This window comes from Papilio xuthus, unplaced genomic scaffold (assembly GCF_000836235.2).
Source record: "Papilio xuthus unplaced genomic scaffold, Pxut_1.1 DF827542.1, whole genome shotgun sequence".
NCBI classification, from domain to species: domain Eukaryota; kingdom Metazoa; phylum Arthropoda; class Insecta; order Lepidoptera; family Papilionidae; genus Papilio; species Papilio xuthus.
In genome coordinates this window covers 3528675-3556016 of record NW_013531107.1, presented here as the reverse complement: position 1 = coordinate 3556016, position 27342 = coordinate 3528675, and the positions used below count along the sequence as shown (strand labels likewise).

Here is a 27342-nt window from a genome sequence, read left to right as displayed (position 1 = left end):
AAGAAAAAGATATCAACTAATCATATCAAGTTACAATATATGACGTAGAAAATAAGGAACGATTGCGGAAGAAACTTCGGCTTCAAACTTAGCATTCTGTTTTAACCGAATAAAATTCCTTATAAATTTAATTACCATAGTATTGACTTAACTAAGACAGGTTAAATACACAAAGTATACTGTTAAAGATTTTCGTAACGCTTTTAAAAGAGTTAAACGCAGTAAAAGGAACATAAAGGAAACGGTAACACCGCTAATTAGAGCAGCAAAGCTTTGCGAGGTAAAGTCGATGAGTTCTTTGTGAATGAACCGGTCTTTAGTTAACAATGCAATTGAAAGCTAAGTTGTTTATAATATAGCTAGCTACATTACCACTACTACTAGTGGTTGTTACTACATATTACATCAAATACTAGAGGTTTTCTACAGTTTTGTACGAATTACATATTTACGTTTCATATTTAGATGTTTCATCCTTTCCGATCAACTCTCAAAATATTTGGTGGCCAGTAACGAAACATCTGCCCGAAAACATGTTGTATCTTTTTTAAAAAGCATCTTCTTACTACTACGGCACTGTTGTTAAGTTGTTATTGTAAAAATTTTTAATTATAATCAAAAAAATAATACTCTCTCAGCTCTTGAGGGTTTCGGGAAACATGCGAAAAAAAAGCAAAACTAGACTTTAAATAATTCTCCCCTCTGGTTATATAACCTTTGTTAATTAAACCTGATGTTCAGTATATTTTGACGATTACTTTCGTTTGGTACATAAATAAAATGTAGAAAGTAAATCTGAGTAGAATTTCGCTAGGAAAATTACAAACAGAATATACGTAATTAGACTTACATTCCTATATGTAGTTTCGGATCTATTTCATCATCTACTTGGATTGCTTCACATTGAGGCTTGATGTTAAACTATTCACATAAACATTGTTCCAAAAATGAGAAGTTAAAATATCAAAACATGTCACCACGTTCAATAGAAGTAGGTCATGCATATCTGACCTGTCGCACTCTGCGCTACGGCTTACGTTAATCCGCTTTGTACTGCCGTTTGCAGCCTTCACAGTTCAACCGCTATTCATCCGTTTGGATTTTCGATATTTTGACAACGATAATATCTAACTTTATCTTCCATTCTTATAGAAGAGTAAAAATTATTAGTGTGTTTAATACTTAAATTAATTGAATACAACTAAAATTCAAAATACCTTAAATGTTATGTTTGAAGATAAATTTTTGATATTCTAACCGTGGGTTTCCTAGACCAAAATCTCTGTATTAAACACATCGTCATCCCCGTCATTATCTTTGACAAAACAGAGATATTGAGGATTTCAGTCTGAGAATTCCGCGGTAAGAAACAGAATACAGAACATGTTAATCGGCGTATAAATAGGAAAGAGTTATTGACAAAATAATAAACGTTCTTAATTTAAAACTGTTTTAAAACAAACCTACTAGATTATACTCTATTAGGTTACGGCATATATTGCCTTTGTATTTTAAATAATTATTCTTTGAGATACCGTAATGCAGAAGAGCTTTAGTGAACCCTCTTTAGGAACTATCGGAACTGGGTGAGAATTTTGTTGAACATATTTTGGTTACGTAGTTTAAATAAGTAGCAACTGATCATTAGTAAATTAACTTGATTTGAACAGTAAAACAAAAATAATCTAGAAACATACTTATAACAGCATTTCAATAGCATGGATAAATGGATGAAAATATTTGTATTTTGCTCTAGAACGATTTCCTTAAATGCAATTGCAATGAGTCATATGAGTTTACATCAAAACAAAATAAAATCAACAAGATTCAAGGGTAATTTTATGTGGAATGGCCGAATTGGAATCGTTACAAGTTTTATGCTCGACCTTCCATGGAAATTGTCGTGGCAGGTAAAGGCTTTTGTCTCTAAAATAATAGAAAAAAGTTTTTTTTTACGTTTGAATATATTTGAATACTTTTGCGGTTTTGCCAAAGCCCATTTGCTACTTTAAAATGACTTTTCAGCAATAACAAGCTAGTTTCAAGCAACTTATAAATACCATATTTTGTATACGTTGTGCTGTGGGTTTACACTGTTGAAATAAACATACACAAATATACTATCGTCTTTCTCAGTTTCTTTAAAAACACCTAGATATTGTTGTATGTTTTATGTAGATGTTTAGCAGTGGAAACACGGTTATATAGGGAAAATATTTTCTTTCTGAGCATCCTCTCCTCCGTCGATTAAAGGTAGGCAACGCATATGCAATTGTGTATGTCTATGGGCAACGGTCACTTCGCTACTTAAGCGATTTCAGGTGTCCGCTCGCTCGTTTGCCACCTTATGATATAAAAAAAAACTGAAATTACAGAAAAAACTACTTATTAAATATAAAGTTGTATTTACAGATATTTATACTAGTGTTGATAATCTATAAATTTATCATTCATCTACTCGTCGTATATTATTTGGAGAAGACATTGTTAATATTGGAAGCAACACTTATTATAGCCGAAGTTTTCTTTACGGTTGACGTTATTTTACATTTACTTCACGCGTTTTGGCCTCTAGTCAGACTGCATATGAGAGTCTTTAAAAGGAACTACGTCGTGCTGTTTTATGACGTCATATCTTTAGCGCCATTATCAATTATATGTAAGTAAACGTACTCTTCATAATCAAATGATTACCGCATTTAAAGTTATTTAATGGTTGGTTGATTTCTGAAACCGATATATCTGTTTCAAACATATTACTACCTCTGTTTCATCAAAGATAACTACAGGGATGAAAGGATTTTGATCTCAGAAACCCACGGTGACTATCATAGTTATTGTGAGAAATCCACACTAAGAGTCTACATCCTTAGTGACCAATTATGTATTCTGAGTGCGTCAAATAAGCAATAAACTAGAGTAAATATGGCCATATTATTTCCAGTTAAATACAACCCAAATTATATATATTTAGCAACGATTGGCAGTTGGTTGGGTGTTGGAAGAATTTATAGAATGTATGTTCTATTTACAAATATCAAAGAAACAGTAAGTGTAAGTATTTATAATCAATTATTACAATAAAACAACGATAAATTAATTATTTAACTTAGTGTTTGTGCAAGTGTATATATTTGCTACCAATTTATAGTAGCATATTAAGTTATTTTTATAGATGACTAATTTTATAATATACAAATTTTTATATTTGTTTAACTTTATTAATTTTTTTTGTCATCATTATTTTAGATTTCTTGTGATTGCTTTATTCTTGTTATTTAAATTCTCTTTATTTACTTTTATCATTGCTAGTGATTAAAATTATACTTTTATTGTCATTATAATATTGAAATGCTTTTAATGTTTATATGTTAAATCTTTATCTAAACATCTATATATATAAAAATCAGTTGCTATTTGTTAGTCTGGCTAAAACTCGAGAACGGTTGAACGGATTTATCTTATCTTGCTTTTGAAATGTTTGTGGAGGTCTAGGAAAGGTTTAAAAGGTAAAAAAAATCGAATAGTTGCCGGGAGAACCCTTTAGAAACCTTTTTTTTTAATTCCGCGCGAATGGAGTCGCGGGTGGCAGCTAATATTAAAATATAATTATATTTTAGATGCGAAGCTATCGTATGAAAGTATATATTACGGAACATGTGTTATCAGTGATCTTGTTATCACACATCAGCACATGCCTGTGGTACTCAATGCACGTGCCACAATCTGATATGAAAGAATGGCATAAGCTCGGATATCCCGAACATGTTAATAGAAAAAAGTTGCAATTTAATAGGTAAGTTTTACCATATAATATAGGCCAACTACTAACCAACGCAGGGACATTTTAGTCAGTCCCTACTTCGCTTAGTCGGCTTCCGATTGCAACTTTTTTTTCATATCAAGTTTGTACCTTGTATGTTTTTATGCGAGGTAATAATTTATTTCAAACTATATGCAAGAAGTATATAGCATTGAAATATATATGACGGTGCCTACAAGCTGGAATTCAGAACGTGGAAATTACAAATGCATTAACCACTACGCTATCGATAAAGATAAATCAAAATAATGTTATGTTTTTGGCCATGTTTCAGTTACGAATCTTGCTGGTATTATTGTACGTGTCGGTTATTTAATGTAATTTTTGGCGATTCTTTTCCATTGGTAAGGAGAAAATAATTATTTAGACCAGTAAATAATTATATTTAGTCGAATTCTGATAAGCGAGAAACTTCTAAAAGGGAGATTTATTGTCCGGTCCCGACGAACATCCTTGATAGGCGAAAATTCTGGTTAGAGAGAAACCTCTATATACTATATAATAAACTCTAATAAACTCTCGCTTACCCAGGTTCGCCTGTATTACTTTTAGTTATCCTTTAAAACATCTCTTTTTGAGTCTTAATAAAGTTTTAAAAGTCAGTCCTTTTTTGTTAAAATAATATCCTGGACTGGTATTATATGCGTAATTCCAGCAACAATGTATTTTTTCAGCGTGCAAGTGAAAAATTGCTTACATCATTTTTAATGCTATTCGGTTGCGTTTTCCTGCGTTACCAATTCATTGGAAACTTAACATGGGAAATGGTTCTGAAGCAACGGCGATGGTTTACGTTCGTAGATAGAGTGAGTAGAAATCATTAATTTATTAAAAATACAATAATCTAAAGTGCAAATAGCCTATTGCTTTACATTCCACTACATGCTTGTAGTTCAAATTTTTTAAAGGAGTAGGGGGCAAACGTGCAACGAATCTCCTAAAATTATTTGATCCGACGCCCATGGACATCTGCAACGCCAGAGGAACCGCAGATCCGTTGCTGGCCTTTAAGGAAGGTGTATGCTCTTTTCTTGAAGGCCCTAAGTCGTAACTGTTTGGAAATACCGCTGTACGTAGTTTGCTGTGGAAGTTGTGTAGTTTTAAATACCTATATTTACTTTTGTTGAGTCACAAATGTTTGTAGTAAAAATCAATGTCGGGTTAAATGAAATGTTTAGGGGAAGTATTGTTATTAAGCTCTAAAGCTAAGGTAATTGAAATTGTTACAAGAAATATAAAAAAAAATACTAATTAAGTAATTTTATTAAGTAAATTTTGTAATTATTTCCAGTATCACCACATGATAAACTATTTAAAATTACGCGGAGCCTCGGCTACCTTGACCGAACAGACTGAAAGATATAAGACTCAGCTTTGGAAAATGAAAGACGGTATCCTAAGTTCGAATTACTTTCGCCAGTTACCGATTTCCTTACAGATGGAACTTATATTTGATATTAATGTTGGACACTTCCATGATACAATGCTTTTTAGTCATTGTGGTATGTTATATTGTCTAACTTATTTCTCAATATAAAGTAATTTAAACTCAAACAACACCAAAGTTACATGTGTCAAAAACGACCAAATCACTTTAGGGAAAAGTAATGTTTGGTCGTACTCGCTTAGGCGAGGAAACTGCGAAGCGGTCAGAAAACTAGTGAACCGAGTTGAATAAAAAAAACTATTTACTAATAGAAATCCTAACTATCTCCGCAACATATTTTTACTCTACCAAGACGAATCCAGTATTAAGTAGAATTAAAAAATAATAATAATAAGTATATTTTTAGATGAAGCATTTATGCGTCAAGTTTCCTTACTAATGAGACACGAGATATATTTAAGCGGTCAGCAAATCTGGTGCCAAGGCGTAGTGAAAGGAGGAATGATATGGATAAAGAAGGGTGTCGTAGAGTTATTGTCCGATGAAGATGATGAAAGTCCAATGATCGCATTTAAAGAAGGAACCGTTAGTAATTTAAATAACTGCTGTAATCTTTCTTCTTACTTATATTATAAATGCGAATGTTTGGATAAATGAATGGATGTTTATTTAAAGATATCTCCAGTACGGCTGAACGGATCGCGTTGAAATTTGTCATACGTATAGAACTTAGATTGGAAGAACACATAGACTACATTTTTTTTTAATTCCGCGAGGACTGAATCGCGGGAGACAGCTAGTTAGTCAATAACTTTAGGAGTCTTTAAGTGTAGATATAAAACTGTAACATCTGAGGAACGCCAACTGGCCATTTACCGACTTTGAAAGTTAAAGAAAGGTCTATAAATAAATTTTATTAATGTTATTCTTTGGATTTTTATAGGTTCTTGGAGAGATATGTTTATTTTATTCAATTCCAGCGAAAGTAACAATAAAAGCTGCAACTTATGTAGAATTACAGGTAAATAAATAAAATTCTTTATTAAATCATACTTTTTTAAGCGTTAAAAGACGTTATTCGTAATATTATTAAACATTTTCCATCTAAAAAGGTGCTACGTCGAACAGAATTTTTAAGAGCAATGAACGAAAATCCAGTTAAACTCAAAGGAATAAGGGACAAAGTTGAAAGTCGTCTTTCAAATTCAAAGCGGAGACAAGTAATTAAATTTTGTATTTACAACTTAAAAAGCTTACTAGATTTACTTAATAGATTTAGCTAAGATAATTTAAAATATAAACATATCCTAATAAACTTTCATATTGTGTATGCTACTGAGATTTATTGTTAATCATAAAACGACTGAATATGTTAATTACAGGCATTTCATTATAAAACATGCTAGGAATTTATATTTATTAGTAAGTATAGTTAATTTCTTTAAGGAAGCAATAACAAATTATGATAAAGGTGATTCAAGACTTATAAGAACACGGTATCGACCTATGAAGGTATTCAAAGAACATTTATCTGGACTTGAAGAGGAAGATTCTACATTCGTAGATGATTCCCATTTATATTATAGAGGTAAATAATATAAAAAAAAATATAGTTTAGAAAAAACTTATTTACGAGTTTGAAAGGCAAATCACTTTTACAGAATTCAATTTATTCTAAAACGCTTTATTCCATTCTAGATGAAAATAACGTTCGTCAAAGAAAGTTTACAACGGAGTACTTGGAGCTTTATAAAATTTCTGAGAACGTTACAACGATGGATGAACCAACCATTTGCCTTAAATCTAAATTTCCATGGATTCTAGAGCCCAATACTGATTTTGTACGTCAACTTATCAAATTTTTTTGCAGTTAAAAATGTAATAATATCTATAAATTAGCTCACGAGGTTACCAACATATTGCGTGTGTAATCGACTACCATTATTCTGATAGTCGTATCAGTGAATGGACTAATAGCGAAGAGCTTCGACCTTAAGAAGCCCTCGTTAAACAGTTGAATACGAAAGGATATTATGGTAACCTCGCGCATTACGAGGAGGTTTCTTTCTATGCAGCCCTGATCACTAGTTGCTTGACTTAAAGCTTTCCGCAGCCGTTGGTGTACTAGTTTTTATTAATATACTAGCTGTCGCCCGCGACTACGTCCGCGCGGAATTAAAAAAAAAACATAATAAGTAGCCTATGTGTTCTTCCAGACTATGTTCAACATCCATGCCAAATTACACTGAAATCCGTTGAGCAGTTCTGGAAATACCTTCTAACAATTATCCATACATCTAAACTTTTTTATTTCTTATATTAATAAGATTATTTTTTTTATTTTCAGACATTAATGTTTGATATAGCACATTTTGTTATGATCTTATATGTTTGCGTAATGTCACCGTACTTGGCGATTCGAACTCACGAGAAGAGTTGGGAAAAAGTGATGACTACAGTTGTATTTAGCGGTTTGTTATTTAATATTTACATACAACTTACTACAGCTGTTGTTGATAAGGTATGTTTCCTATACCATTGTTATTACATATTAAACTAGCTGTCGCCCGCGACTCCGTCCGCGGGGATATATAAAAAAACTAAATATATAGATAAGTTAAATAATAAGCAGCTCTTCAAGGCATAGATTCAAAAAAAGAATAAATAGTATCGTATGTCTGTCTCCTGGCTCTAAGCTACCTCCTCACCAATTATGAACTAGATCGGTAAAGCCGTTCTTGAGTTATAAATAGTGTAACTAACACGCCTTTCTTTTATATATATAGATAGATAGATTAGTCAGAAAGAATCCTTTGGCATGAATGGCGCTTTCGTTACAAAGTCATATGTCAGAATGATTAGTGAATGGACATAAACGTCGCAGTTTAATAAGGCTAGTGTTGCGCCACTACACCGACAGTGTCGGAATTTCTTCCTAACACTAATAATATAAATGTGAATGTTTAGATGGATGGATTTTTGTTAGAAGGTATCTTCAGATCGACTCAATTCGCTGACATTTGGCATAGATGTAGAACATAGTCTGGAAGTACACATAAGCTACTAATTATTTATTTTTTAATTACGCACGAACAGACAGAGTCGCAGGCAACATCTCTTATAAAGGGATCATTGCACATCTTAAACATTGTTAATTTTAATGTTGGCACTCTTATCTGATCTTTTTATCTACATATTTACAAAGTTTGCTTTTAATTATATGTAAATCTATCTGTCAATTTCATATTTCCAGAATACAATAAAGGACACTGTGAAAGACATAGCCGAAGTAAAGATGGCGAATCTAGGATTTTACTTAGATGTTTTATCGATATTTCCTTTGCATATATTTACCGATACTCTTGACCCAAAAAGGGAATCAATTTTAAGTCAATTAGTGGTGATGCTACCTATTCTCCAAGTTTGGCACATTTGGAGCTACCTGTCTAAATGGGAAAAAAACTTTAATGTTAGCGTCAGGGTAAGATTTTTTTTTATATCATAAGGTGGCAAACGAGCGGGCGGCCACGTGAAATCGCTGACATAGCGAAGTGACCGTTGCCCATAGACATACGCAATTACATATGCGTTACCTACCTTTAATCGACGGAGGAGAGGATGCACAGAAAGAAAATATTTTCCCTTCCCATGCATCCTCTCATCCGGAAAGTCCACTTCCACTTCCCATCCTTCCCTTACAAGAAAAAGGATGGGAAGGGAAAGAGGACTAAATTAGGCCCCCGGGACGCACACTCACCAGACGAAACGCGGAATTGCTTCCACTTGACGCCTCTCTTCTGTGTGGTCGTGGTATTTCACCGGGCGAGTCGGGCCAATTCGTGCGAAGATGTTAAAGCGGGCTCTACCACTGTTTGGATTATTTAAAAAAATACTCCACAGATAATAATATAGATTGTTATGATACAAAAATCGTTTATATCGGATATTACTAAGACTTGTTTTAATAGCTTGCTGTTGACGTAATCAAGTCAAAACACGTAAACAAGTATACAGTGAAACATATTTGGAACTTTATTTCTAAGATGTTAAGATTGATTTTCCTCTAAACATTTATGTTAGAGTGTGTTCAGATCTGGCAAATACACCGCGCCGTAAGATCTGGACGCATCGTTACAAAGTGATCAACAAATGTTAATAATAATTTTTTCCACAGTTCATTTGCTTATTAAAGTACGCTCTACTAATCACGATCTCCTGTTACTGGTCAGGATGCTTGCTTTACCTTATTGCTTGTCCAAAGAAATTGTGCATAGATGTGAGTACATATTTTATATTTTTCTAATTGTTATAACATACTAGCCGTCGCCCGCGACTATGTCCGCGTGGAATGAAAAAAAAAATAGAATTTTTCTCACGTTTAAACCTTCGCTAGACTTTCGAGAACATTTCAATAGCAAGATAAGATAAATCCGTTCAGCCGTTCTCGAGTTTTAGCGAGACTAACGAACATCAATTGATTTTTATGTATATACATTATAACCAAATGAACTCTTTCCAGAGATCATGGATGGCTCAATTGATCTATTGGGAGACAAAAATCTTCGTCACAAACGACGCTAAGCACGAAAAACCTATAATAACTGCACTCGACTTCGGAACATCAATTTTCACAGGCAGTGGGACTTCGGACTTAGCTCCAGGAATAAGAGATCTAATATTTGTACGTATGTTATACAGTAATCAATCATGCAATATTAAACCGTATTAACATGAGTACAAGACATATTTTCGAATGCCAATAAATGTTATAAAGTAAGTAAAATAAGTACTAAAGAAAACTTCATTATATCTTGATATATTTGAATTCGTAAGAAATAATTTCAATAAAAAAAGTATTTTCAGGTAACTCTCTTGCTCATCGCTGGATCTTACTTAGGTTGTTTTTACATCGCTAAAGTTTGTAGCATTTATTTACTTCTTACACAACGAAAATTAAAATTCAAGGTAAAATTACTAATTACCATTTACCGTGTATTTCTGAGACCAAAGGCTCGTTTAAAATATATTTTTATCTCTGTTTTATCAAATATAATGACAGGGATGACGATATGTTATATACAAAGATTTTGTTCTCAGAAACAAAGTTTGTTGCTATTATTACCGTGGATTTCCACTGCTCAAACACAAACAAAAACATACTGATTTTTGTACTAGATATACTTCTACTGAAAACCTACTGTTATGGAGTCTAATTGAGTTTACATTTTAACAGGAATCAATGCGTGAATTATTTTATTTTCTATCTGTGAATCACGTGAGCAGCAAAATTAAAGCTCGCGTTAAGAAGTTCTTCTGTGTGCAATGGTATTTTTTTAATGAATATAACATATATTTTATACATTTTGAAGTAATTTCACATTTGCAAGTATATTTTCAGGTATTATAACAACGCTGTATCAGCCGATGAAATTTTCAAAGACATATCTCCGAATTTACAACAAGAAATATTGTCTGTAGAAATGGTAGACACATTGCTATGTTGCACATTGTTTCAAGTATGTTTTATTTAATAATTTTACCTAATTAATTTACAAAACATAAAACAACTATTTATTATTAATAGTGGTATAATACGTACTTTATGAGTTTCCAAAATTTAATATGGTAAAGGAAAACATCGTAATGTAATTTGCACGTATCAGGTAAGAAATTCAAACATACGTGTGAAGTCAACAAACCGATACTAGGCCAACGTGGTTGATTAGTTACCCCTGACTTAGGGTAGGCTTCGACACCACCAGTGGGAACGTATAGTAAGCAGATGATGATTTTGGGAATAACTTGTACAAAAACTGACATTCCTATCGTTATTGTCTTTGTTTTAAGACAGTAAATATTTAAAACTACGTTTATAACAGGAGTATTCCATCTATAAAACATATTCCAGGAATCCAGTCATGATTTCCTACAAACAGTAGCAGCAAACATCAAAACAATTGTACTACCTGATAACGAAATCGTACAACATGCAGGAGATATTGGCAGAGATATGTATATTTTATCTAAAGTTAGTTATGAAGTTTTAATGTTACGATTTTTTATACGCAAATAAGTGTAAATAATATAAAAAGAGAGCGTTGGTGGCTCAGGGGTCAAGCCAAGCACTTCACACTCATTCAAGCATTCTGTAAGTCCTGGCTTCGAATGTCGCCAGGTACCGATGAGTTTTTCGATTTACATATATACATTTATCCGCCGTCCTTACTGTGAAAGAAAACATCGTGATGCAACCTGCACGTATCAGAGAAGAAATTCAAAGATATGTATAAAGTAAACCAACCCGCACTGGGCCAGCGTGGTTGACTATGGCCTAGTCACCCTTGATTTAGGGTAGGCTCCGAGCCCCTAGTTAAGGACGTATAGTGAGCTGATGAGGTAATATAAAATTATTTTAGGGTCATTGCAATGTAATTAATTACAAAGGAGTGACAGTTAACAATGGTGGACCTGGAAGTAAGTTCGGTGTATTCGAAATGCTATATGGACTTCCCAAAGTAAGAACATACCATCATTTACATTTCTATTTTACTAAAATCTCATTAGGATCGGTTTGATTTTGGTGGAAAGTTGATATGATTTAACTGTCATTAGACATACTTGATCAAACATTTGTAGAGTTGATGGTTTTTGCTAAAGAAACTAAATTCTTTATGTCAAAGTTATAACCATACTGGCTGTCAAGGCAGCTGTGTCCATACAGAATTTATAGCCTTTGTGTTCTTCCAGACCATGTTCTTTATCTATGCCAAATTTCAGCGAGATCTATAATTCTATTCTGGAGATATCTTCTAACAAACATCCATCCAAACATTCTCATTTATAATATTAGTAAGATTTTTAATTAAACTTAATTTATACAGGTGTACACTGTAGTTACATCAACCAATTGCATTTTATTGCATCTCGACTACCGCACCTTGGTACAGTGCTGGAGTATATTTCCTGACATCAGTCACATTGTTATGACGGTACAGAGTAATAGATAAACAGAGAAGTCAATTTTATTAACACAATGAATTTACTAGTTAACTTTCTTATTAATTTACAGGTTCTTCATGATCCTGTAATTTGTGAGCAAGCTAAATTATTTGAAAATGCAAAACCACTAACTGGTAAACTCGATGTTAAAACAAACAGAATAGCTGTAAGATATTTTAATTATATTAATGTTAATGTAAAATATAATTTAGATAAAAAAATAACATAAAATAAATTCTCTTTATTTATTTTACAGCAAGAAATTAAAGAGAGTTTCATAGTTATAAATGACCGTGAAGAGAAAACGCATTATTTAAAAGCTTTCGAGCAATTAGGAGTTATGAGGTATATATCTACATCTACACTAATAACATAAATAGGACAGATTTGTATTTCGTATGTTTGTAACTTATAAACTTAAAAAATACTAGATCGATTTAAACAATTTTTTACGTTTCAAATGATACATTATCTCTGAGTAACATAGGATATTTTTTTTAATACATATTACGCTAGGACTAGCTGCCAGTTCTAATATATGTACATGGTTATCGTTATTGCACATTTTTCATTTAACAGTGGTAGAGCCCGCTTTAACATCTTCGCACGAATTAGCCCGGCTCTGCCGGTGAAATACCACGACCACACAGAAGACAGGCGTCAAGTAGAAGCTATTCCGCGTTTCGTCTGATGAGTGTGCGTCCCGGAGGCCTAATTTAGTCCTCTTTCCCTTCCCACCTTTTTTCTTATAAGGAAAGGATGGAAGGTGGAAGTGGACTTTCCGGATAAGAGGATGCATGGAAAGGGAATATATTTTCTTTCTTTGCATCCTCTCCTCCGCCGATTAAAGGTAGGCAACGCATATGCAATTGCGTATGTCTATGGGCAACGGTCACCTCGCTATTTCAGCGATTTCTGGTGGCCGCTAGCTCGTTTTCCACCTTATGAAATAAAAAAAAAATTGCAATTTTACTGTTATTAATTTTTTCAGATTGCTTCGATATATATTTCTACCAATATGTATCACCCCGCATGGTATATTTTTAAAGTTTTGGTGCACTTTACGATTGGTTGTAGCCATCTATTATATTTTAGTCGTTCCTTATAATATTTCAGTAAGTTTTAAATAATATTTAGATTACCTTTAAACAAATATTCGAATCGAATAGTTATACTTTCAAACCCGACATAACTTTTTTGTTTTCCCCGAAGAGATAAGTATACGTTAGGCATTTCCCCGCGATAAAAAAATGCTTTTGTACATTTAAAATTTTTGGCATTTATTTTAAGTTATAATTTTAATATTTTTAGACTAAGCAACATAAATATGGCAACAGTTATATTTGGTCAGATATATTCCTGTACCTCGACATTGTCGTGATGGCGTACGTCGCGTACTATGATGAAAGATACTTATTAGTAACACATCCTTTGCTGACTGTAACACGATATTTGAAGCATGCATTTGTCTTGGACATTATAAGTGTCTTTCCCTTCGAACAATTGGTAAGATAACCACTAAAAACCTCGTTCAAATTAATAACATCATAAATATGATCAGATACACATCCCAACTTCCCTGAATTAAGGTTGACTTGACTATAGTCAACCAAGTTGGCCCAGTGCGGGTTTCTTGACTTCACACATATCTTTGAATCTCTTCTCAGTTGCATCACGATGTTTTCCTTCACCGTAAGAACGTCGGATAAATGTACATATGTATATCGAATATCGAAAACACATTCGTACATGGTGGGATTCGAACCCAGGACCTGCATGCAAATCAAGTGCTTAACCCCTGAGCCACCGGCGCTTAACGCTTAAAATTGATTTTAAATCCTTCTCTATTTTACAGTCGAATATTATAAATGAACATTCTGATACAGACTTGTATAGATTGAATCGCATATTACTGGTAAGTGAAATCCTGCCACAGGCATCATTTAACCTATTGGCGCTATGTCGCCTCGCCTATTCGTTCTCCTAACATATTTGGATCAGAAACCAGAGGTGAGGAGTGTTTTTATAAGAGAAGGGGTCAAACGAATCGCCAACGCCAGAGGAACCGCAAATGCGTTGCCGATATTAAAGCAATAGCGTACACCTTATGCTATTGTTGTTGTATTGACTTCTTTAACTTTAAAAACATAAAATCCTTAATCTATGATTATTGCTTAGTGTATATTTCTCACTTTATACATGAGATATCTGTTTTTTATTTTCTCTTAGGTGACCCGAGTATTAGGGGCATTTTCGTATTGGGAGAATGATATAATGAGAATTAATCAAGCAGTTGTATTATTCAAATTCTTGCCTCTTGTTGCGACTGTGGTCAACTCGGCTACTGCGTTCATATTCACCAGTTCCTGTCAGCCATTCCTTCCTCCAGATTCTTATTATGTCTTAGTGAATTGTTCGCGAACATTCGTTATATCTGGCAATACATATGAGATTAAATGTAAGTTTAAATATCTAACTTCAGCGATATACAATTAATTATTAATATTTTTATTACTTTGATTTTTCTATAATTTTTTTTTACAGATGCAATAACGGAATACGTTCATACCTTTTATTGGGTGTTTGAATTATTTGTTGGTAAATAAATTATACTTTCTGTATTCACAAAATAATATCATTTAATATAATATTAGTTGTAATTTCTTTGTGTATAAACGTATTAATTATACAATCTCTAAAATAGGTTGCGGATGCACACCAATTGTGCTATCGAATAAAGCGGACGTTTGGTTAAGTATGGCTCTTCAAATAACAGGAGCTCTTTATTTCGCTTTTATGTTTGGATATATAGCATCCACACAGTCAACTGCATCCCACGCATTATTAGAACATACTGTAAGTATTGTTAGGAAGAAAATCCTACACTGTGCCGGTGTACTGGCACAACACTAGCCTTACTAAAATGTCGACGTTTATGTCTCCTCACTAATCTTTCTTATACTTGATGATTCATTACGAAAGCGCGCCATTCGCGCTAAAGGATTCTAACTAATAATGTCTAAAAATACTTACAATTCCCAATATTGTGTATCTTATATATAAAATTCTTGTGTCATAAATTTCGTTCCCATACTCCTCCGTAACGGCTTGACCGATTCTCATGAAATTTTGTGAGCATATTCAGTAGGTCTGCGAATCGTCCAACATCTATATTTAATCCCGCGCAGACGGAGTCGCGGGCGACAGTTAGTATTACAAAAAAATGTAGTTATAATTTTTTTTGATACCGTGTTGTATTATGTTAGTGCATCTAGTATTTTTACAACGACTTAAATCATTGCATTTTCCATATTAACCCTTATTGTGGCAAGATATCTTTTTTGAAGAAAAGCAAAAAACAAAGTTAAAAATTATTTTATAGTGATCGTATATTTTTATAAAGTTATATGTATGGTATACTATACAAAATAAACATAAAGATTAAATTAAAGTTATTGTGTTATAAATCTTTTTAGGAACAGACAAGCGACTTGGCTGATTTTTTATACCAGCAAAATGTAGATCCGACGATCACTATGAAAACACTGAAATACTTCGAATATGTTTGGAAAAGAACCAATGGCAGTAACGCACAGGTAAATCTCATATTGAGTACTGGGTTGCCAATGATTTTCGTGCGTATGTATAATTTTTTTCTTGAGGTATCCAGCGTAAGTAGTTTGACGATTTTTTAGAGTTGTTTGCAATAACAAAACATACTAATATCACAGGTTTTTCATTCAAAATAAGATGCAAAACAATGTTTTAGTATTTTTGTTTCGGCAATGTAAATTCATTATAAAAATATTCGTAGTTACCCCCCACATATCATAAATATAATGCTGATAGGAATAATAACAATTACGTGAACCCCACAGCAAATATGTCGAGGACTTAACTCTGCATTAATGGAAGATACTTTAGTTTTTATGTATGAGAGAGCATTAAGAGAGGTGCCGCTGTTCGGTAGAGTCGAACGATCGTTCATCAGAGTCATCACGCAACATTTACACGAAATGTACTTTCTTAAAGGAGACACCGTTATACAATGCAAAGATGTACAGAACGATATATTTATTATCTATAGAGGAAAGGTATTTAAATGGCTAGATTATTAACATAAGTAACTAGCTGCAGCCCGCAGCCCCGTCCGCACGGGATTAAAACAACCTTAGTAGTCTATATGTTCTTCCAGGCTATGTTCTACATCTACGCCAAATTTCATCAAACTTCCATCCATCCATTCAAACTTTCGCGTTTATAATACTATTATAATCAGTATAATGTTAGATACTATTATATTTTTTAATTCTTGATAATCCATCGCTTATAATAGCAACCAACAAAGGTTTATGTTTGTGTATTACGATTTTCAGGTCGACGTGTTAAGTACATACAACGAAATGATAACATGTATGGGACCTGGTGGCATGTTTGGGAATTTCACCGGGGTAAATATAAACATGTATTTCGCAATATAACTCAATTCGTATAAGGTTGACGTATAGGTAGGACGAGAATAATTAACTCTTACAGCGAGCAATGATTCATCAATATGTTCGCTAGTCTATTTGACAGAGAAATATTTTTAGTATACTGTAAAAGAAAGCTACTACATCATTCAAGTAATGTCTTGCGTTGTAAAAGATGCATATATATAGAACCTTATGTAATACCTATATAATTTTAATCAACAATAAAGATATCATCATCATTAGCTTACTATACTGGGAGGCTACGAGTCTACCCTAAGTTAGGGGTCTCTAGACCATAGTGAACCTTGCAGGTCCAATGCGGGTTGGTTGACTTGACATCTTTAAATTTCTTCGCAGATATGTGCAGGTTGGACGATGTTTTCCTTAACCGTAAGAACGTCTGATAAATGTAAATATGTGAATCGAAAAACATATTGGTATATGGCGTAATTCGAACCCAGAACCTGCTAATTACAAGTCAAGTGTTTTAATCCCTGAGCCACCGAGGCTTTCAATTAATGTATAGTTAAGAAAGATATGTAAATAATATATTACAGCAATCAACATCATGTTCTGAAGTAGCTATTTACGCGAGTAGAAGCTTAGACTTGTTGGTTTTACCAAGTCAAACATTCTTTAATTTGGTCAAATATTATCCTAAAATACAAGAACCATTGCGCAAAGCATTTGAAGTGTCAAAAGATTACATACTACCAATATCGATGGACGTAGATAGCGATGATGAATCTACAGGTATTTAAACAAAACTTATACTTTTGTAGATATTTCATAAATTAATATATGAAAAAAAATGAAGTCGACTAAAAAACTAATAAACAAGTTTTACTAATAGTTATCTTCAGATAAAGTTGCTCTTCGAAGTTAGTAGTGTTTTTAATGTTAATTTATTTTATAGAAGATTCCGACTTTGATCTGCAATCTCAAGATTCAGCTATCGATTCTAGAAGTGGGTCAAGCCGATTTGAAGTGCCAGGTAAAGTTCCTTTATAGTTATATAACTTTAATCCAAACTAGAATCACAAAAACGGATATGAGCATTCCCGTACATTAAAACAAATGTATGTAAAATTTAAGTTTGTAAGATATTTGTGACATTTTTATTTTAGGGATATAAAAAGGAAAATAGTATTAAATATATATTTTCCCCAGTAGGACAAATATCATTGCGAAGTTCTCATTCAAACATCAGTCAGTCTAAATCAGCAGCTAGTGTTATAAGCTATCAGAGTTATATGCGTCTGTCGAATCTGTTCAGACCTGGGACATTACTGTTTCAAGTAAGTAAACTTTATCACTTCGGTAACCACAAGAATTTTTTTTATTTATAATATTAGGTGGCATAGGGGCAAGCGGCCTCCTAGATTCGTCCAAAATAGCGAAGCGACCGCTCCCAGACATCCGCAATTACAACTACAAAGCAAGCAACTGCTTCGTCGAGGTTGAACTGAACGAGTTTATTTACCTTTGTCCAATCTACTTCTTCTTCCCATCCTTTTCTTATAACAAATGATGTGAAGGAAAAAGACTAAAATTAGTCCTGCAGCACGCACATTCACCATATGTAAGGCGGAATTGCTTCCAATTCACGCCTGTCTTAGGTATGATCGTCGTATTGCTCCGGCCTACTTCATGCCATACATGTTATTGTGCTGGTGTCGGTCGACTCCCACGTCATTGTATTCAATATTAATAACATACAATTTTATTACTTGTACAATGATCAATGCTTTTTAATTACCATAATATTGTTTTAGGCATTCGGATATCTGACATGTATTATGGCTACCGCTAACTATGTACTCATACTGTACGAGCTTGTCACGCTTAATGATTGTTACATCATATTCTGGGTTCAATCAGCATTCGATATATATTTTTACTTGAAGATCTACACGTATATGCATCAGGTATTATGTATTATATTTTTAAACGTCTTAATTAATGCCTTCTCAGTACGTTAATACAGTGAAGGAATTAAATATAATAAATAATTTTAGTTGATAGTTTTAGACAGTATAAGTTAGAATCATTTAGCGTGAATGACGTGCTCTCGTTACAAAGTCCAGTGTAAGAGTGAATAATTAGGGGACACAAACGTCGACACCCTAGTTAGGTTAGTATTGCGTCAATTAACCAGCACATTTTCGGAACTCCTTCCTAACAATAGGAATGAAAACTAATAAACCATGTTTTGAATACTATTATTACGTAAACGGGAAGCTAAAATTTGACCTTAAAAATACGTGTGCGTGTTTTGCCCTCCTATGATTATAAAAGAAATAAAAATATTATTAATTTTGTATTTGGAATGTGAAGTATGAGAGGAAAATTTTAACCTACATATAAATAATAATCTTATCACTGTCAGGGGTATCTTAATAAACATGGAGAGTTAATATTGAGTCACTCTAAATGCCGGCGTAGATATTTCAAACACAAACTCTGGGTATGGACCGATGTTATTGCCAATTTCCCTCTAGAGCTCTTCGGATTTTGTTTTTCGTAAGTAAACAAATGCATTTTTATTGTTTCCATTTTTTATTTAATTTTATGCTAATCTAATTGTTTACATTCTTTATAGAGATCCGTTGAAAGCAATGCACTACTTGCGTGGTACCAAATTGTTAAGATTGAAACATATATACGACTTTTATTGCAAGACTGCCGCTGAATTAACAAATAATCTAACAACTTTACAAGTAATTGGATTACATTTTTATAATTTGTAGTTCAAGCTGTAACATTGGCTTCTCATCAGCGCTCTCTATCTATTTTATAACATGTATCCTAATTTTTACCAACCCACACTGGACCAGCGTGGTTGACTGTCGCCTAGTCACCCGTAACTTAGGGTAGGCTCCGAGCGCCTCAGTGGGGAATTATAGTGAGCCGATGATGATGATCTTAAAATATACTTTTTCAGTCGATGACCACAGTTTTCTTGGTGGTACTGTTTATACATACATTTACTTGTATCTGGCTGGTTACACTGATCGCGACATCGCCTTATCAATTTATTAGGACTTTAAAAATGCATCTTATCGACGAGTGAGTAAAGTTATTTAATATTTTATGGTGAATGTTATACATTTTACAAAAATACATTTCCGTAGTAGTTAATGAAATTCGCAATATTTATATCTTACTACTATCATAAATGCGTATGTTTGGATGGATGGATGGATGTTTGTTAGAAATTATCTTCAGAACTGTTGCATGGTTCTCGCTGAAATTTGGCATAGGTATAGAATATAGCCTGGAAGAACACACGGGCTACCAATTAGGTTTTCTTTTCATTCTGCGAGGATGAAGACGCGGACGACAGCTAGTATTGGTATATTTCAAATTAGTACTAAAATAGAAATTAAATATTTATCTTTTTTAGAGACACACCACAACAGCGATGGGATTACACCACATCTTTATATTTAGTGATATCTGAATTAACTGGAACCGGTGGCGATGAGATTCACATTGGCGATATATTTCCAATGGCGATATTAGTAATTTGTCTTATTTGTGGCAAAATGTTAGCGGCTATTGTTGTCGCCACTTCTATACAAATCGCCTATTCCACTAAATATGCATTGAATAGTTACGAAATGAAAACAGAAGAGTTAATTGATCTACTGAGGAACCAAGGGTTATCGGGTAAATAAAATTCTATAATACGTTTTTTTTATTCACGTAATTTACACATGTAAATAATAATAATATCATAATTTTTATAAACACAAGAGCTGATAAAAGAATAATTTAATATTTTATATTTCAGATTATCAATTAAAAAAGTTTTGGAAATACGTTCGACAGCTATGGGTCAACGAACGAGGTCGTCAGGTAAACTTTGCTAACAGTTCAGTCAAAACTAACTTTATTAACTTGCAATATTTCTGAATATCTAAATATAATATCCGGAATAGTTACCAGATTTAATGATGAAAACACCGTACGTGTTGCGCTGCGACCTCATGACCGCTATGTTTGGTCACCATTTGAGGAACTGTTATCTTTTTGCTGAAACCGGAGAGCCATTTCTACGTCAATTGACCGCTGCATTGAATTACACGGTTTTCTTTCCCGGTAAGATCCTCCGTTGCATAAATGTTATTCTAATTTAGAGTTTCTACTGTCTTTATATTTTATTATAAATATAAAGATTTTTGTAAAATGGAATCTTCAAAACAGCACAACGGAATTCGCTTACATTTGGCATTTACAACATTGTCTGGAAGAACGTCTAGGCTACAAAGTTTCTTTTTTTAATTCCGCGCGGACAGAGCCGCGGGTAAAATCTAGTTGTCTATAAGAAAACAAAGATAAGCAAGTTGTGCGGACATGATCAAACCTTCTATTAGTTTGAGTCTTTTATCCCTTATAGATAATTTTTTGCACAATTACTTCCAGAATATAATAATGTCTATCTTTGATAAAGGTAACTACATAGTGGTGGCAGGAGACAGCGAGGCATGTATGTTTTGGGTAGCGTCAGGCGCAGTGTCTGTGGTCTCGGTGCGCGCAGATCTCACGGAGACTACACACGAGACACTCAGCGCTGGCGACGCGTTCGGTATGCTGCAGGGACTGAATCGAGGCGTATCTCATTACTTCTCATATAGAGCTGATACTAAGGTATAATTTATTAAATCTTAAACCATATTACCATATGCAAACGTCTATAATATTTTATGTAACCTAATCCACAGCACTTTGCAGTGTTACCCCACTTTGAACCATCGAACCTTAGAGTAAAGAAGTTTGATACATCAAAAGATTCTTAGAGCTTCAAAAGAAAAGCCTATAGCATTTCCTCGTATCTGTTGACTAGCTACAATACTTTTAATGTTGGTATATTGTTACAGGTGGGTATTTTAACTTTAAGTCTAGATTCTTGGATTAACATTCTACCTTACTTTCCTACTGCTCAGAAAATTATTTCGGAAAGATCAGAAGTCTTATTTGCCCAGATTTAAAGATATATTTTTTTATGTTTAAACATATGTACTATTTAGTTTGAGTAAATAAAAATATGTAATAACTGCATATTATACTTTTACTGTAAAATATTGTTAAGGTTGCGGAATTACGGGTACTTGGTCTAGTGCGGGTTGGTTTACTTCACAGATATTCTATTTGAATCTTTGAATTTCTTCCTTCACCGTAAGAACGCTACTGACGTTCTCAACAATCGATTTCGAAAAACGATATAAAAAATATAAAATAGTCATTTAAGCTTGGTATTATATAACAATACCGAAAAAAATTGCTTTTGGAAAAACATTTATTAACAGAAACACATAAATAATTACAATAAAATATACACAAAGTAAAGAGCTATATTGATTTAAAAATATCCATGGAATTTACACGAAATCTGTCACCATCGGCGTCATGCTAATTTAAAAAAAAAAGAGTAAAATTAAACAAAAAAAAACACAAAGTAATCAATCACAAAACGGTGTTATGGTGTTCGTTCTATCTTCCTTTATATTTAGAGCTCGCTAAAGCCTGTAAAGTGAAGAATTGCTTTAATGCACTGAATATCTTCGCGTAGTACTTAGCGGAGCTTACAGATGTGTCTGATTTAATTTTTCTGCACTTTACTTTTCTGCCGCCTGAAATGGGCAATTTAAAATTGCATAAAATAAAAAAAATTAAATAAAAAAAATATAAACACGTATACATGTCGGTCATGCGAGAGATCGATATTTACATGTTCTTACCATCTCGTATCTCATCTCTTCGTTGATCCGCTCGTACAAGTCCGCTGGGATATCGTTTTCTGTTACATCTTGGAGGACATAGTTCAGTTGTGATGTTCTAGAAAAAGCAAAAGTTCATTCTTAAAAAATTTAAAAAAACACCTGCAAGCAAAACCTTTCGAAAAAAATCAAAATCGGAGCATCAGGGGCGGAGTTACGCGGTAACATAAAAAAAGAGAACATGCAGATTAATAACCTCCTTCTTTTTGTAATCGGCTAAAAAAATCAATTCTAAAACACATTACTATCGCTGTGGACCAACAAATTTATATTAAAATTAAAGTCGTAAAGGACTCCAGAACACTCATACTAATTTTAACGATGACGATGCGATGGCGATCGTCACAAATATTCATAATAGGCTCACTATTTTTTTCATAGACAATGAATGAATGGGATGACGATATGAATTACGCTTGCACACGCAACTAGTACTTATAAAAAATAATAAGACCAACTGATTATTACTGTACTTACTGTATATAGATAAGCATGTATGCACTCGTAGCACGTCTCGCTAAATAAGGCGCATCCTCTTTGCCTCCAAAGTTGTACTCTATCGCTTCTTTTTTTCTGCACCGCGACACGACGTCGTCGTCGAACTTACACCACTGAAATACGAGTATTAATTGATATAAAGCATGTATCTAAAAACTTAAAAACGATTTAATAATGTAAAAAGTAGAACTAATATTTAAACCCGCCTTATTCAGGAGGCTAATGTTTTGCGCGCATGTTTTAGTTGTGCTTACGTCAATTTTACTATCACATCCTGTAGGTTTAACGACTAAATTGATTTTAATACGTTAAGTGATATTCGGTTCGTATTATTTCCATAAGTGTCATAGAGGAGTCGAGGTTTTTGTACTCTACTCTTCTTTCGGTCGGTTAATAACGACGTACCTTTCCATCCCCTTTTGGATTGATGAAGACCACATAATGACCTCCATGATTATCACCAGAATGCACCAACACAGCATGTAATGTGTAATGTGCAGGCACTTGGGGAATCTCCTGAAGGTACGGATCCAAATTTATCTCTTCGTAAAATTCAAACCTGCACAAATAATAAATAGATTTGAATGTACTCGTTCATTGTTGCTACTGGTACTCCATAAAATCTTTTACAAGTTTTATAAAAAACAAAAATGGGACACGGAAATAGACAGTGTAGTCCTGCTGACTTTAAATGTTCTTATTATGATGAATACTTTTTCGATTCCCATTTAGGTCGTTGACTTAGTCAAACAATTTTTTTCGATCCAGCTATGGCCACAGTCTTCAAATTACCCATATAAATATACCTGTCATTGAATTTTACGGAAGCATCGCTCTGCGGGTCGTACTGGAATCTCATGAGGTGTAAATGCAATACTGGTGGAAACTCGTCAAAACGCACTCCCTTCTCCGCCTCTTGCAGGCCGTGCTCGCCCGCATCGTATTTGTTCTCACCATCCAATGTTTCCGTACTGATATAGTCTTTGAAGGATTCGTATACTAGAAAAGATATAGCACAAATGTATCAAGCAATTGATTTATAGCGTTAGTTATCGTACAGCCAAATGATGTAATTATTTTTTAAAGAAGTATCATAGCTCTGTATTATAAATATGACAGAATTCATAGCAATCAGTGTAACGTAAAACTATTTTCTTTTAATTCTTGAATACATACTAACAATTATTTTTGCCCTTCACACTTAGTTGAATGTCATAAAACGTCTCCACTCGAGTGCTACTGCAATTAACGTTTTTGCACTTAATGAATGACGTCATTTTACCCTCGAACAGCTTTGGAACCGTGCCTTCTACTAAAGTACCTTTCATTTTATTCTCTAACTTATCTAATAATACCTGCAAATAATGAATATTTAGTTTGTCACAGAATGATTTGAAAAATGTTATTAAAATAAACTGCTTATTAGGTTAGTATGTAAGAGACAATTTTTTTTTATATCATAAGGTGGCAAACGATCGAGCGGCCACCTGAAATCGCTGAAATAGCGAAGTGACCGTTGCCCATAGACATACGCAATTGCATATGCGTTGCCTACCTTTAATCGAAGGAGGAGAGTATGCACAGAAAGAAAATATTTTCCCCTCCCTTGCATCCTCTCATCGGGAAAGTCCACTTCCACTTCCCATCCTTTCCTTATAAGAAAAAGGGTGAGAAGGGAAAGAGGACTAAATTAGGCCTCCGGGACGCACACTCATCAGACGAAACGCGGAATTGCTTCCACTTCACGTCTGTCTTCTGTGTGTTCGGTGGTGGTATTTCACAGAGCGAGCCGGGCCAATTCGTGCGAAGATGTTAAAGCGGGCTATACCACTGTTATATAGACAAGTAGATTAATTTGTTTTCTTTTAATTAACTATTCTAGATCCTAGTAATATCAAAGTAATTTAGTTCATAAACTTACTCGAAGAAATTCTTGAACGTCATGTTGCATAAAAGAATCTAGTGTCTCCCAACCAAAGCTCTTTGTCAGCTTCTTAGTTGCAACTGGCTTCTCAGAAAATTGTAGGTCAAAGAAAACGCGTTGTAGCGCAAAGGCAACAGAACGGGAACTATCGTCTCCGACGGTCGGTATTTTATAAACTGCCTTGCGTAACACATTAGTAAAGAAAAGAGTTTGCAATAACGAGTTCATGTAGCAAGTCGCTCCTTGGTTCTTAAGACCTGGAATGCACTTGGTTAAATTATGTTTACGTATTGTTCTAAAACATTTAAATAATATCAAAATTCTTTGAGTATAACTAGAGAAAGATTTTATCTTCATACCAACATATCCGGTGTGTTTTTTAGAATCCCAAGCCACGCCGTGCGGTGCCTCCGCAACCACGTGTGCCTCTATTGTTATAGCATCGTCTTTTACGAAACCATTTTCGATATCCAAAAGATCTTTCCACGATATAAAGTGTGTAAATCCCCAATCATCTTCCTTGCTACAATTTGAAAATGAAATTTATCAAATATTGTGTTACTAGCTGTCGCCCGCAATTCCTTCCGCGCGGAATTTAAAAAAAAAACATTAATGGCCTATGTGATCTTCCAGACTATATTCTATATGTATGCCAAATGTCATCGAGATCAGCTGTTCTGGAGATACATTCAAACAAACAGCCATCTAAACATTCGCATTTATAATATTAGTAAGAAGTGAGATTTTCTAGAGGTAGTGGGTCCATAAAATTCGTATATCCTTGCCAAACTCACTAAGATATCTTATCCTACGTCTACACTATGGCTTTAGTCTAATTGAAGCCATTATAAGTAAACAATAGTTACGTTACCTGTGATACATATGGTGAACTTTTCTACACAGATGTTGGCCATCTGGCTTGTACGATAAGAGTTTGATTTCACCCAATCCATAGCACGACCAGCCAGGAGAATCACAGTCGCCATTACACTGCAGAAAGATACCAAGACCCTTTTGTTGCTGACGATCAGGGGTGGTAGTGTTACGTACAAGAACTAGAATCTTCCACGGCAGACATCGGATATAACATGGCGGCGATAGGACCTGTTCCTTCAGTTGACTGACATTCTGGACAGTGAAACGGAACGTAGCTTCGGGTCGGGCGATGTCATCCTCGTCATTTATTACGTCCTGGAATTAAATTATAATCATTGCTTTATTTTAGTCCTCTTTAGAATTTGACTGAGAAGAGGCGCATGAGTTAGGGAAATGTCCCTTTTCTGTGCGTCCCGTCCTCCGTCGATTAAAGGTTGGCAACGTATTTACAATTGCGGATGTCTATGGGCAGCGGTTCGCTTAGCTATTTCGGCGAATTAAGGCAGCATGCTCGTTTTGCACCTTATAATTTTAAAAAATATATTATAAAAAGCAATTGGAACTACATGCGACAGTTATCGAAGGAAAGCTTGGAATTAGTGCATCAGGACCCCTCGAAAAGTACATCGGAATTATATAATATATAAACGCGGTACCATGACAAAATTTCTATTAAAATACATACGAGTAGATACTTTACACACTGAGGCATATTTCACATCCGACAAATGTTGATAATAATCCAAATATGTAGAGCCGTAGAGTACGTAACCCTCCTATATTTGTAATATTTTTACCTTTAATGTGGTATACTTTGATGTCTCCATAATGCTATATATAATGTAATAAAGGTTCTTACCGTGGTCAAAGGAATTAAATCTGTCGTCGTATTCTCAGCAGTACTTGTTTCAATCATTTTAAAGTCTCAAATTCTGACAAATTTGACAATAAATCATTTAGAAACCAATTCCACTTATTCGTCCAGTCTTAACGTTACAGTTATATTATTGCGTCGATAATTTTAAACTTTAATAGCAATTAATATTATAAATATTTAACTATGATTAAATGATTTGTTTGTATGTAAAGGTCATAATGGTTATCAAATAAAAAACACAAATTTTGTAGAGTTCAGGCCGATGACATGTGTCATTTTCAGTATTTTAAGACGTAACAACTTTTCGAAATTTAAAAAGAAATTATTAGGTTTTAGTAGCTTGAATAATAAAAACGAGGCGCAATAAAAACTCTTTTGATTGTTCCTCTATTTGTGATTTGTTGAAATTATGTGTTTATTCTTTTAATTAACATTTTTATTATAATCATATCTACATTGTCTCTTAACGGTAAGCGAAATCGTGGTCGAGCGTGATATTATTAGTGATAAAAAAGCTTCTTTCATTAATTTGCAATCCAATATCACAAAACCTTACTTTAATCGTCGCAGAATGATATTATTTAAATATACTTAATATAGTTTTAAAATTAATTACGACAGCACTAATCCTCCGACAACATTGTGTCAAATTAAATGGACCAGCCGACGGCCGCGCTTAATTAAATTTTGTAACGGGCCT

General features: G+C 33.8%; 2 protein-coding genes across 4 annotated transcripts; one reads left to right on the top strand and one right to left on the bottom strand.

The window, feature by feature from the left end:
• The first annotated feature begins 1498 nt into the window (after window positions 1-1498).
• Window positions 1499-21761, top strand: LOC106119172 (uncharacterized). Its single transcript, XM_013314075.1, has 46 exons — window positions 1499-1586; window positions 1757-1910; window positions 2413-2659; window positions 2945-3054; window positions 3621-3796; window positions 4098-4167; window positions 4498-4629; window positions 5115-5325; window positions 5617-5795; window positions 6154-6231; window positions 6323-6430; window positions 6657-6798; window positions 6909-7051; window positions 7558-7731; window positions 8464-8691; window positions 9385-9486; window positions 9730-9891; window positions 10074-10175; window positions 10444-10535; window positions 10609-10726; window positions 11119-11238; window positions 11627-11725; window positions 12092-12199; window positions 12280-12375; window positions 12466-12554; window positions 13201-13324; window positions 13521-13715; window positions 14065-14124; window positions 14439-14667; window positions 14754-14807; window positions 14914-15065; window positions 15686-15805; window positions 16088-16303; window positions 16586-16660; window positions 17242-17437; window positions 17601-17678; window positions 17855-17982; window positions 18460-18612; window positions 19074-19207; window positions 19287-19404; window positions 19629-19753; window positions 20091-20356; window positions 20481-20545; window positions 20629-20788; window positions 21141-21337; window positions 21568-21761. The coding sequence occupies exons 1-46, from the start codon at window positions 1540-1542 to the stop codon at window positions 21676-21678; spliced, it is 6243 nt and encodes a 2080-aa protein (XP_013169529.1). The 5' UTR covers window positions 1499-1539; the 3' UTR covers window positions 21679-21761.
• Window positions 21762-21992: 231 nt separating this feature from the next.
• Window positions 21993-26897, bottom strand: LOC106118867 (ubiquitin carboxyl-terminal hydrolase 7). Of its 3 annotated transcripts, none has more exons than XM_013313624.1 (10): window positions 26625-26897; window positions 25761-26080; window positions 25249-25412; window positions 24887-25146; window positions 24146-24320; window positions 23772-23964; window positions 23371-23524; window positions 22945-23078; window positions 22419-22525; window positions 21993-22320 (listed from the first exon to the last, which is right to left on the bottom strand). In XM_013313624.1, exons 1-10 carry the CDS (start codon window positions 26679-26681, stop codon window positions 22181-22183), a joined length of 1704 nt encoding a protein of 567 aa, XP_013169078.1. In that variant the 5' UTR covers window positions 26682-26897; the 3' UTR covers window positions 21993-22180. The 3 variants fall into 3 exon arrangements, with proteins under 3 accessions (XP_013169078.1, XP_013169079.1, XP_013169080.1); XM_013313625.1 differs by having other exon boundaries at window positions 21994-22213; window positions 22429-22525; window positions 26625-26895; XM_013313626.1 differs by having other exon boundaries at window positions 22220-22320; window positions 22429-22525; window positions 26625-26894.
• Window positions 26898-27342: the final 445 nt, after the last annotated feature.

Coding starts and splice junctions, on each gene's coding strand:
- LOC106118867 (XM_013313624.1), bottom strand. CDS start 26,681: ATGATTGAAACAAGTACTGCTGAGAATACGACGACAGATTTAATTCCT. Junction 26,081..26,624: donor ATTTAATTCCTTTGACCACG/GTAAGAACCTTT, acceptor ATTTAATTCCAG/GACGTAATAAATGACGAGGA. Junction 24,321..24,886: donor ACGTTCAAGAATTTCTTCGA/GTAAGTTTATGA, acceptor CATTATTTGCAG/GTATTATTAGATAAGTTAGA.
- LOC106119172 (XM_013314075.1), top strand. CDS start 1,540: ATGCAGAAGAGCTTTAGTGAACCCTCTTTAGGAACTATCGGAACTGG. Junction 4,630..5,114: donor GGTTTACGTTCGTAGATAGA/GTGAGTAGAAAT, acceptor AATTATTTCCAG/TATCACCACATGATAAACTA. Junction 5,796..6,153: donor TCGCATTTAAAGAAGGAACC/GTTAGTAATTTA, acceptor GGATTTTTATAG/GTTCTTGGAGAGATATGTTT.